This window comes from Buteo buteo, chromosome 9 (genome assembly GCF_964188355.1).
Source record: "Buteo buteo chromosome 9, bButBut1.hap1.1, whole genome shotgun sequence".
In the NCBI taxonomy this organism is placed as follows: domain Eukaryota; kingdom Metazoa; phylum Chordata; class Aves; order Accipitriformes; family Accipitridae; genus Buteo; species Buteo buteo.
In genome coordinates, this window is record NC_134179.1 from 5679304 (window position 1) to 5690644 (window position 11341).

General features: G+C 66.8%; 2 protein-coding genes across 4 annotated transcripts; both read left to right on the forward strand.

Moving 5' to 3' along the window:
* The first annotated feature begins 65 nt into the window (after positions 1–65).
* On the forward strand, positions 66–5069 carry MFRP (membrane frizzled-related protein). Of its 3 annotated transcripts, none has more exons than XM_075036730.1 (13): positions 66–383; positions 487–616; positions 850–978; positions 1347–1508; positions 1589–1832; positions 1927–2057; positions 2217–2342; positions 2490–2566; positions 2720–2868; positions 3062–3192; positions 3728–3862; positions 3998–4125; positions 4219–5069. In XM_075036730.1, exons 1-13 carry the CDS (start codon positions 330–332, stop codon positions 4441–4443), a joined length of 1821 nt encoding a protein of 606 aa, XP_074892831.1. In that variant the 5' UTR covers positions 66–329; the 3' UTR covers positions 4444–5069. The 3 variants fall into 3 exon arrangements, with proteins under 3 accessions (XP_074892831.1, XP_074892832.1, XP_074892833.1); XM_075036731.1 differs by having other exon boundaries at positions 2735–2868; XM_075036732.1 differs by having other exon boundaries at positions 487–598.
* Positions 5070–6533: 1464 nt separating this feature from the next.
* C1QTNF5 (C1q and TNF related 5) lies at positions 6534–9535 on the forward strand. The gene is made up of 3 exons (XM_075035070.1): positions 6534–6684; positions 7596–7828; positions 8427–9535. Exons 2-3 carry the CDS (start codon positions 7615–7617, stop codon positions 8942–8944), a joined length of 732 nt encoding a protein of 243 aa, XP_074891171.1. The 5' UTR covers positions 6534–6684; positions 7596–7614; the 3' UTR covers positions 8945–9535.
* The last annotated feature ends 1806 nt before the right edge of the window (positions 9536–11341 follow it).

The window sequence follows — 11341 nt, forward strand, 5'->3', positions numbered from 1 at the left end:
GCATCCTCAGCTGAGCTGGATTAACAGGCGAGGGGGAAGGGGCCTGCAGAAGGGACTGGGGCCGCAGGTCTCCCGGGGCTCCCCGCATTCACGGTGCCGCAGGCATGGCCCTCGGGGCTCCTGGGGGTCCGGTGCTGGGGTGGCACGTGTAGGCACAGCTGGCGCTGCCACCGCCTCTGCCCCGGTGCCTGGAGCGGGGGTCCCCACGCCGCCCCGGCACCAATGGGGGCAGCTGGGGACGGGCAGGTGGTGGGGCAGGCGGCTGTGCTGGGGGGCAGAGCACACCGGGGAGGCTTTTAGCCAGGCTGCGCTGGGAATCGCCCGCTGCCATGAAAGACTTCACCGAAATCACGCTTTGCCCTGAGGCTCTGGACCACAGCAAGGTAGGGCTGGGGGTGTGGGTGCCACTTAGGGGTCCCCGCCTAGACACCCACGGGTCCCCGCGGCGTACTCCCCGTGGTGCCACCCACGCTTGCTCTCCTGCAGACTGAGTTCTGCAATCCTGTCTTCGAGGGCGAGGAGCCCCAGGCAGCGCTAAGCACCGAGAACCCGCCGGATGAAGATGGGACCAGCTCTGCATCGCCCCGGGACGGCCTCGGTACCAGCTTGGGGGTTTGTACGCACGCCCCTGTCTGTGGGGCTGCCAGGAGCAGCTGTGGGTCTGGGAGCGGGGTGGTGGGGCAAGTTCCCCGCTGGGCTCTGGGGCCGCTTAGGAGACCCACTAACACCCCGGGGACAAGAGGTCAGGATGTGCCCAGCCAGGGGTCAGCCGGCTGTGCAGGGAGGTGGCAGGGTAGGGGTATGGCTAGCAGCACCCCGGCTCTGCCCGCTTTCCTCACCCTCCCACAGGCCGGCAGCTCTGGGGCCAGGCAGGCTGGCGGTACCGCACCGACTGCAAGTTCACCTGGCTCTGCGTGGCTCTGATGAGTGCCATCCTCCTCTTCCTCATCGCCCTCCTGCTGGGCATTGTCATCCACCGTGAGTGCCCAAGCAGGGAGGGATGGGGGACGGGCTGTGACCGTGGGGTGGGGGACACAGAACCAGCTCAGAGGAGGAGGGGGGCACAGTGAGGGCATCCATCCTACACAGGACCTCCCAGGGTCTGCCCATCGTGGGGAGGGAGTGCTCCCATGCACAGGAGCAAGGGGGATCTCCACCTCCCTGGGATGTGGCAAGGTCACTGCGCCCTCTGAGAGCTATGTGGGATCCCCCTGGGACCTGCACACGTATGGGGTAGGGTGGGAGCGCAGGACGTGGGGCTGGCCGGGCTTCCTAAACCCCCTCCCTGCACTGCAGCCGTTTCTCCCTGCTGGGGCTGAGCTGTCCCTGCTCTTCCCTGGGCACAGAGCTGACATCCCCGCAGCCACCCGGCGCTCCAGCCGCAGCCCTGCCCGCCCGTGGCGCTGCCGCCATCACTACAGCACCCATCCGAAGGGACCCCCCGGCCCCCAAGACAGCTGCCGCTCCAACCCAGAGCTGGCTGCCTACAGCCGGCACGGCAGCACCGGGTAAGTCCCAAGTGGAGTAGTGTGCCCGGACAGTGGTGCCCCGCAGTACTAGCTCATGCCCACACTGTTGCCCCGTGCAGCCTGCGGCGGGACCTTGCGGGGCCCCGAGGGCTCCTTCAGCTCTCCCAACTACCCTGGCCCCTACCCACCCAACGCGCTCTGCATCTGGCGCATCGAGGTGGGCCCCGGCCTCGCCATCCAGCTGAAGATGGAGACGTTCAGCGTGGAGGGCACCGCCTCCTGCCTGTTTGACCGCGTGGAGCTCTACGAAGAGCAGGGCGCCGGGGGCACGGATCCTGCCCCGGCTCGGGGGGGCCCATCCAGGTAGGGCCCCTCGCACCCGGGCTTTGTGGCGGTGCAGTAGGGAGGGGGCACCATCTCCGGGAGTGAGCACTGTCGCCCCTTGTTGTGCCCCCAGGTTTTGCGGCAACGTGGCCCCTCCGACCTTCAACACCAACTCCAACCACCTGCGCGTCACCTTTGTCTCCGACAGCAGCGTGGGCGCCCCAGGCTTCAGCGCCCGCTACCGCGCCGTGGCTCCCAGTGAGAGTGAGTACCCCCGCCCCCGGGCACAGCCAGGACTCCTCGCTGCAGGCAGGCAGTGGGTAGTGCCAGGGCGGTCTCCCATAACGCCCGGGGCACTGGGGCGGGGGGGGGGTGCCTGGTGGGACACCACCGCCAGCCTGGCCATCTCTGCCTGCGCTGCAGAGAGCTGTGCCTGGGATGAGCACTTTTGTGACCAGGGGCTCTGCCTCCACCTGGGCTTCGTCTGCGACGGCTTCCACGACTGCGCGGACAAGAGCGATGAGGCCAACTGCAGCCTGAAACACAAAGGTGGGCCAGTCCCGCCGCCTGCAGCCCCCGTGGCACCTGGCCAGAGGGCACGGTGACGGGCAGTGGGAGGCAGGGGCGGGCGAGCAGGGAGGTGGGGTGAAGGGAAAGGGGCAGGGTGTAAAGCTGCATGTGTGTGTGTCCCTGCAGAGTGCGGGGGGCCGCTGACCACCTTGGAGGGGCACTTCTCCACCCCGAGCCATCCCCAGCCATACCCACACCAGCAGGTGAGAGAAGGGATGCCAGCGAGACGGAGGCGGGAGCAGGGTGAGGGTGAGGGCGAGGGCGGGCAGGGAGGAAGGCAACACCCCCCACCAGGGAGAGCTGGGGGTGCCCCTGCCCGGCTTCATAGGTGTTGCCGGCTGCCCCCTGCCCTGCAGCTGTGCCTCTGGCAGATCTCAGTGCCCGTGGGCCACGTCATCGACCTACACTTCCACAACTTCAGCCTGGAGTCACACGAGGACTGCAGCTTCGACTTCGTGGAGGTGCACGACAGCGCAGGCACGGGGGCTGCCAGCCTCATGGGCAGGTACAGGCACACCCCTGATCTCTCTGGCCCTGCTGCACCAGTCTGGGTGCATTGGGATCCCGTGGCTCAGCTGGAGAAACTGAGGCACGGGGCAGGCTGGTGAGGAGGACCCACCGGAGGAGAGGGTTTGGGGAGGTGCTGTTCGGCCCCGCTGCCCACCTTGACGCCATCCTGCTCCCCACAACCCCGGCAGGTTCTGCGGCCACCAGCTGCCACCCACCCTGACCTCCTCACGCCATGTCATGACTGTCCTCTTCGTGGCGGACGAGGGAGTAGCAGACAACGGGTTCTTCGCCACCTACCAAGCCCACAATGCCACAGAGAGTAGGTACCCAAGCAAGGGGCGCAGGCTGCCCAGAGGGGCTGTGCAGTAACTATCCTTGGGGGTTTTCAAGGCCAGACTGGATAAAGCCCTAGAAAAAACCACTCTCGCTCCATAGCTGACCCTGCCTGGAGCAGTAGGTTGGGCTACAGGCCGCTGGGGTCCTTTCTCACCTGAATTACCCTATAACCCTATTGATCCCAGCCATGGGGATGTGCCCTGGAAAGGCTCACCTGCACCCTGGCACGATCCATCACCTGAGGGCTGCCCCAAAAAAACTCAGGGAATTTGGGATCTCCCTAAGCTGGGCCAGCGATGGTCACGTATCAGCTGTGTCTGCTCTCAACCCCTCACCTGGATGTCCCCCAGCCAGTGACCAAGAAGAGCGGAGACAGGAGTGGTCAGCATGGAAACAGGCTGACTCCCAGCAGGGAGGCCACCCACCATCGGCACGACCGAGGCCACGGCCAGCCTCCTGTCTGCCCGTGCCCATGCCCGAGCCCCTGCCTTGCCACGCTGGCCCCTCTTGTTTTACAGAGACCTGTAGCCCCGCAGAGTTCTCCTGTGGAAATGGCGAGTGCCAGGCGCTGGATTCTGTGTGTGATGGCTGGCATGACTGCCCTGACGGCACCGATGAGCTGAACTGCACTGGTGTCTCCTACCCGGCCTTTGGTGAGTGCCACCTTCTGGTGCTCCACTCAGCACTCACCCCCTGCCCCCCCGAGCCCACCTGACATGGGAGACATGCTGGCAGCTGCCCCATGGGCATCCCTCCTGCTATAAGTGAAGCACCTCACCCTGTGGTAGGGTCTGTCTGTGAGCCTGTGGATGTGGAGATGTGCCTGGGGCTAGGCTACAATGCCACCTCCTTCCCCAACATCTGGCTGGCCATCCCGGACCAGGAGGGAGCTGCCGAGGTGCTGCAGGACTACCAGGTGAGCTGCCTGGGGGCTGCACGTGGGTCTGCCCGCACCACACCACACCACACCACACCACACGGTGCCATGCTCACTGCCACTCTCCCACAGACACTGATGGAGCTCGCCTGCTACCAGCACCTCCGCCTCCTCATCTGCAGCCTCTTCGTGCCCAAGTGCACCCCAGATGGGGGTGTCCTGCAGCCCTGCCGAGCCGTGTGCCTGGCTGCCGAGCTGCGGTGCCAGCAGTCCCTTGGCCTCCTCGGCATCCTCTGGCCCATCAACTGCAACATCCTGCCCGACTCCAACGACCCCGTAGAGTGCTTCCAGCCCTGACCCAGCAAGAGAAGAGGAGCAGGGGCTGAAGCAGCCTGCCCAGAGCTGCTCCTCCACCCCAAATGTCCATCCCATCCTCCTCCTGTTGCAAATACCCAGCTGCTGCGGAGGCCCCCATCAGCAGCACCCCATTGCCTGGCTCCTCGCCTGCCCCTCTGCTCAGCGCTCAGCTCAGTGCCCAGATGCCAGGGGCTCCCTCACAGGACCAAGTCCTTAGAGAGCCGGTGCCCCTTCCCAGCCTTGCTACAGGGAAAGGCTTGCGCTGGAGAGGCTGTGCCCACAGGTTGGGGCTGTGCTGGGAATAGCACACAAAGTCCCCCCGCCAAGCAGCAGGACGGTGGCAAAAGAGTTGAGCGCTGCCTCCCCATCCTTAGCCAACCCTGGGCGTGCTGGCCAGAGCTGTGCATAGTTCCCAGCCCACTTCTCTCTTTCAGCCTCTCCAGGCTGTGCATGGCCTCTTTCTCACAGCCCTCAGGCAGTTGCTAGCCTAGCAGGGGAGGGGTTAATGCTCCCCAAATGGAGCAAGGCTGGGCCAAGGTGAACCAGGCTGCAGGCAGAAGAGCCCAGGGCTGCCCATGTCCCGCAGCCCTGAAGCCAGCAGAATAAACAGCGTGAGCAGCTGACAAACCTGATGGAGCAGGTGGCTTATTTGAGGAGGGTCTGTGTGTGGGTCCTGCCAGATCCCAGTGGAAAATGAGGCATGGGCCAAAGGAGGGGAGCCAGGGCTGGGGTGGGGAGTCTGAGCAGGAATGGAGGGGCACAGCTGAGACTGCCTGTCTGCAGGGGGGAACGGGCTGCTGGCTGTACCCCCGGTGGGCTGGGGGGCTTGAAGGGCCCCAGGGAGATGGATGGATCTCAGAGGGGGTGAGGCTTACAGTCCGATGGTGCAGGGAGGGGATGCTGCCCTAGCAAAGGCTGTGGCCCTGCTCCTGAGCTGGCTGTGCTGGCTTCAGGCCACCCTGATGGCCACAGGCCTGGCAACATCCTGCGGCCACAAACCAGCTCGCAGCTGGCCAAAAATAACAGTCCCTTCACACCTTGGGAGAGAGAAGCCAGGCAGCTCCCTGCCAGCACGCAGGCTGGCCCTGGTCATCCGGGCCAGGAATGCTCAGCCGGCAATGTCACCCGCTCTGCTGCGGGCACCTGCACAGGGAGGAGAAAGCCAGCAGCGCTGCCATGCTTCCCACTGCCCTCAGCCGCCCTGAGCGCATGGGAAAGGCCCCTGCCTGGCTGGGGTTACTGGGAGCAGGACCCACTCAGGTCAGCACCGCTCTGCCCTCGCAGCTCAAGCCCACCCGGCTCCTTTGCTCCATCTATGTCCCAGCTGCTGCAAGCTGGCTGCGGGGCACGGGGACTGCCCCCCAGCCACAGGACCGCCCCACCGCCCGGCATCTGACTGTGTCCCTTGGACGCACTCGATGCTGGAACGAGTTAAAGGCAAGCTAGGAGCGCCTTCGAAAGCCTTCGAAACCCCGGCACAGTCCCAGCTTTGCCGCGTGCCTCGCAGTCACCTAGGGCTAGCCCTGCTTCCCGGCATGGCCGCAGTGCTGCTCTGCCTGCGCTTCCACCTGCCTGCTGCTGCCTGGCACATCCCTGCCCGCTCAGCCCCACACGCTGCCCCTGGGCCCTACGTCGGCACCCCCCGGCTGGCTCCTGCAGCTCCCCGTGGGTGCTCCTGGGGCTGGCACTGCTAGCCTGCGTGCGCCCCGCTGTACCCCTTGCCTCAGCCCTGCTGCCAGGGACAGCCCCGAGGCTGCCAGTCAAGGGACCTGCGTGCCCCGAGGGCTCCCCTCTCCCTTCTGCTCCTCCAACCCTGCCTGCCTTTGCCGGGTTTCCCTCCCTCGGCCTTTCTCTTGTTCCGCTTTCACTCTGCTGCCTGTTTCCTCCCATTTCCCTTCCCTCCGTCCTGCTGCCCGGGTGCCCAGACGTGTTCAGCCGAGGTGGCTTGCAGCCCGTGCCTCCTCTCCCTTTGCCAGGCTGTTTGTCTCGCTCTCCCTTCCCCCTGCTTACAGCACTTCTGACACCATGGGATTATTTTTCTTTTTCCCCTTGTCTTGTAGCTTTTGGCTCCCAAGGCCCTTGATTTCCTTTGGAGTTTGGGAGGAGAGACGTGAGGAGGAGGGGGGGGGTGGAGAGGCTGCCTTTCCTAGGGCCTTCGTCAGAGCGAAGTGGTCAGGAAGAGCCGCAGCCCTTCCACGCCGGAGAGCAGCGAGGCGCCGGGGCAGGAGCCGCAGGATCGCAGTGAGTGGGGCTACCCCGCTCTGTCTGCCCCACGCTGGGGGGAGCTGGGACTCGCCGGGGTCCTGGCTCCAGCGCCTGGGCGGAGGAGAGACACTTCTCTCCTCCTTTTCCTCTTTGTTGCAGCCGTCGCGTCCAGGAGGGGGAAGAGAGCGGCTTTGCTGGGGCAAGGCCACAGGGAGGGGGCCAGCGCCAGCCGCGGGGCTCCGCTCTCGCTGTGCTGATGTGGGAAGGGCTGGGGGCAGCCCGGGCAGCAGGGTGGTCCCCAGCACCGGGGTGGTCCGGCACTGCTGAGGATGCTGCAGCCCCAGACAGCTGTGCCCCAGGGACTCGGCCGGGCGTGGAGCGGAGCCGCCGGCAGCAGGGATGCTGCCAAGGGCTGGGCCACGACGCAGCCCCACGCTCCCCGAGCTGCCGCCCGGCCGCGCGCTGCCTGGACGCAACAATCCCACCCCACGCCCGCCTTGCCGCTCACCCGCTGCCCTCCAGCCGACACCCCAACAGTGCCCTGCCGGCACCCCCACGCACACCCATCGCCGGGCACGCCGCCAACGTGGCAGCTCCCACCCCGAACAGCCCCCAACCGCACGCACAGAGCTACTGCCTCCCACACGTGCCGCGGCTCCCCCCCAGCTCCCCGGCCCCAGCGCTCCCACGAACCCTCCCGCCGCGGGGCGCGCCGGTGGGCTGCGGGACGATGCGGCGGCACAGCCGGCGACGGGGATGCTGCGGCAGGTGCGGCCAGCGGTCAGGCCTTGCTGTAGGGAGCAACCGAAAAGGCAAAGGGGGAAAGAAGGGAGGAACAGTCCCCCGCTGACCCCTCGCACCCGCTCCCTGCTGAGCACCGCAAGCATGTTTCCCAGCCCTCTTCGCTGAGGTCCCCAGAGCCGTTACCCTTCTCTGCCCCCTTCCAGCCCCTCCACGGCAGACGAGATGAAGCAGTTCTTCCTCCTCTTCCTCCTCGGGTTCATCACCAGCTCATTGCAGATTGAAGACAACAAGATCCCTGGGCTGTGCTCAGGGCAGCCGGGCATCCCAGGGACCCCGGGCCTGCATGGGGCCCAGGGTCTGCCAGGCAGAGATGGACGAGATGGCCGGGACGGGGCGATGGGGATGCCGGGAGAGAAGGGCGAGATGGGCCCTCCTGGTAAGAAAGGAGACATCCCGGCTGGGGAGGGGAACCTGCTCTTCCCTGCCTGTGGGGAATGCCCTCATGTCAGGGGGTGAGCCCTGCATGCTGGCACAGCCCCACATTGCCAAACCAAGAGCGAATCGTGCAAAAGTGCCCCTTTCATGCCACCACCGCCCCTCCGGTCCTGTCTGTGGTGACCCTGTGCTCCTGCAACAGGCAGCGGCTCCCCGCCACTGGCAAAGCTGCATTTCTGCCCATCCCCACTGCCATCCTTCTCTTCCACCCCCCGCTTTAGGAGGGCCCCCCAAGCTGTCCCTGGAATATGGCTGCATCGTCCCCATCCTGGCTCCTGGGCTGGGGTTTCTCCCAGCCCGTGGGGATTTCTCTTGTCACTGTGCCCACTTATCACGCGCACCTAGCCTTCCCCACTTGTGCTGCTTCCCCAGGCAGAGCACTGGCCGTGGTGGGTATTCACCACCTGCGTCCTGTGGAAGGCTTGCAATCCTGGTGGGACTGGGGCTGGGCAGAGGGCCTGGGGGAGGCTTGGATGGCGGCGGGCTGTGGTGGTGGCGACGGCTTAGAGGTAACCCCGTCCCCCTCCCGCCTGCCCCAGGAGCGCCCGGTCCCCGCGGGGAGGTGGGCAGCCCCGGCGTGGATGGCCTGCACGGTGAGAAGGGGGCGCAGGGCGAGTGCGCGGTGGCCCCCCGCTCGGCCTTCAGTGCCAAGCGCTCCGAGTCTCGCAGCCCGCCGCTGGCCGATCAGCCCATCCGCTTCGACGTCGTGCTCATCAACGAGCAGGGCCACTACGACCCCACCACGGGCAAGTTCACCTGCGAGGTGCCCGGCCTCTACTACTTCGCCGTCCACGCCACCGTCTACCGCGCCAGCCTCCAGTTCGACATCATGAAGAACGGCCAGTCCGTCGCCTCCTTCTTCCAGTACTACGGGAACTGGCCCAAGCCCACCTCGCTCTCGGGGGGCACCTTGGTCCGCCTGGAGCCCGAGGACGAGGTGTGGGTGCAGGTGGGCGTGGGGGACTACATCGGCTTCTACGCCAGCGTCAAGACAGACAGCACCTTCACCGGCTTCCTTGTCTACTCCTACTGGCAAAACTCCGCCGTCTTCGCCTGAGGCTGCCCTCGGCTGCGGCGGGGGGCCAGGGCGCGTGCCCCTTCCCAGCCACCGGCGCCCCGGGGAGAGCGGTGCCAGGGTCCGGCCGCTCGGGAGCCGGGACACCGGCACCCCCGCCCTGCTCCGCCGCTGCCGCCCCACGCAGGGCAGGAACGCGGCCCCTCTGCCGCCCCAGGGGTGGCGGGGAGCAGCCCTTCAGCAGCGCTGCGTAAGAGCCAAGTCTTATCTCGGGCACCCGGCTCTGGGGCAAGACGCCCGCGCCAGGGAGCCGCGATCCCCCGGCTGTCGGATGTGACTCGCCATGGCCGCGGCGTAGCCCTGCTGGCACGGGCACGGAGCCCCGGCCCGCGCTGCCAGCTTCTTCCCACGCGCGGGGCGAGCCCGGGCTACCCGGCCGCTGGCACGGCAAGGGGCCCGTCCCGCCGCGGCCCTGGCACGCCCCGGGGCTACCGGCTGCCTTTCCCGTCAGCCCCGCTTCCCTGCCCTCCGGCCGCCCCGCCGCCTCCCCCTCCTCCTTCACCCTCACTAAAGGGGTCCTCGGCCGTACCCTCAATAAAGGGCTCCTCAGCCACGCGTGTGCCTGCTGCGTGTGTGCCAGGTCCCGCCGGCTCCTCGGGGCGGCGGGGGTGGGGGGGGGAACCCGGACCCGCGCCGGGCTCGCTGGGGTGCCGGCACCCCTCTGGGGAGGCTGCTGCCGGCGGAGCAGGGCTGCGCGGGTGCTGGGGACCCGCGGGAGCAGCGAAGGGGGCCGGCGGGGCTGTGCCTGGGGGGGGGGGACACGGTCCCGGGTCTCCGCCGCGGCGGCAGGGCCAGCGGGAGCCACTAGATGGAGGCATCGGCGTCCCTTAGCGAGGGCGCACGCCGCTGCGACAGTCCGTCCCCCCCCCCCGCTCCACACACGCACATAACGCTCACGGAGAGGACCGACGCTTTGCTGGGCGTGAGGGTCCCGTGGCCGCGAGGGCCACCCCGGTGGGAGCGGGCTTGCCCGGGGCGAGGCGGGGACCCCGGCCCGGGGGTGTAGTGCTGGCCCCGCGCTCCCGGGACGGGGCTTGCGGGAACCCCTTCCTGCCTGACACCGCCCCCCCCCCCCGCTCCAGTGTGAACGCCGTGACCCGCCCCTGAGAAAGGTCCCTATTTTTAGCAGGGGAATGAAGAGCTTCCTCATTCCTGCCCAAAATAGGTCCCTGCGGGAACCAGCCAGGGAGGGGGCTTTTGGCCCGGGGCCGAGCTCCTTAACGGGCCCTGCTGCTGGAGCGGGCTGCTCTGCCCGGCCGTGGGGTGGCAGCTGGGCTGGGCTCTTCTCCTGGCCACGCCAGCGGGACCTCGCAGGCCATCACCAGCCCAGGACCCCCCTTACGCGGCCGGCCAGCCACCTCTCCTCTGCCCCAGCTCCCCCCAGGCAGTGCTGTGTGGAGCCCCCAGGACCGTGGCCAAGCCCATCTGGGATGACCAAATCCTGTGGCCCTGCTCACCTGCCTTGGCTGGGAGCTGGGGCACCCTGGCAGCAGCCATGGGGGCTGCCCACAGCCCCACAGCTCCCCACCCTAGGACTGGGGACCATGCAGGGACCTGAGGCCAAGGGCATGTCACTCTGCAACCTGCCTGGCTGTGTGGGTCTTGGGGGGGGGGGGGGATGCACAGTCCAGCAGCACCAAGAGCCACCCCCAACCCATAGGGCCTGTGGAGGTGCTGGGACCAGGAGTGAAGCCTCGCTCCCCCCTGGGGTGCTGAGGGGCTCTGCTAGCCACCTTGCAGGCTCCTCTTCCCAGCCCCAGCTGCAGGATTGGGTTACAGCGGAAGCGTCTGTTTGGGTTGACGATGGCCTTTTCTGTAAGCGGAGCTGGCCGGGGGCAGACAATGCCGCAGAGCAGATCGATGGCTGGCGCTGTCTATTCCGGGAGGAGGAAAATTACTTTTCTTGAGATAAGGCTATGAGAGGTTGGGGGGGCTGGGAGCATCCTCTGGTCCCTATCATGGTGTGGGGGAGCACAGCTAACAGTCATAGCACTTGGCACAGCAGTTTCTGGGCTCTGCTTTCTTTGAGATGCTCTTGGTCTTCTGGACACTTTGTCAGGGACCATTGGGGGACTGCTGGGAACCCTCTGGGGAACATGGGGGTGTGCCTGCTGCCACCTGGGGAGGATGAGGAAGAGGATAAGGAAATGACAAGGATAAGGGAAGGAGAGCCACAGGAGACCTTGACTTCTGGCAAGTTTCTAGTAAGCTCCAGCTGATTCTGATGAGGTCTGCCAGCTGCCTCTGAGGAAGGAGTGCTTGAAGCCCCTGCTCCAGCTGAGCCCAGGTTAGGGAGGGGCCAGCATCCCTTAGACAGTGTAAGGCAGAAGCCTATATAAGAGCCAGGCTTAGCTCACAGGTACTGTAGTGCAGCTGATG

Excerpts from the sequence above, each read along its gene's own strand:
- MFRP (XM_075036730.1), top strand. The coding sequence starts at position 330 with ATGAAAGACTTCACCGAAATCACGCTTTGCCCTGAGGCTCTGGACCAC. Across the intron at positions 1,833-1,926 it reads GCTCGGGGGGGCCCATCCAG|GTTTTGCGGCAACGTGGCCC; the intron begins GTAGGGCCCCTC and ends TTGTGCCCCCAG. Across the intron at positions 2,567-2,719 it reads AGCCATACCCACACCAGCAG|CTGTGCCTCTGGCAGATCTC; the intron begins GTGAGAGAAGGG and ends CCTGCCCTGCAG.
- C1QTNF5 (XM_075035070.1), top strand. The coding sequence starts at position 7,615 with ATGAAGCAGTTCTTCCTCCTCTTCCTCCTCGGGTTCATCACCAGCTCA. Across the intron at positions 7,829-8,426 it reads GGGCGAGATGGGCCCTCCTG|GAGCGCCCGGTCCCCGCGGG; the intron begins GTAAGAAAGGAG and ends CGCCTGCCCCAG.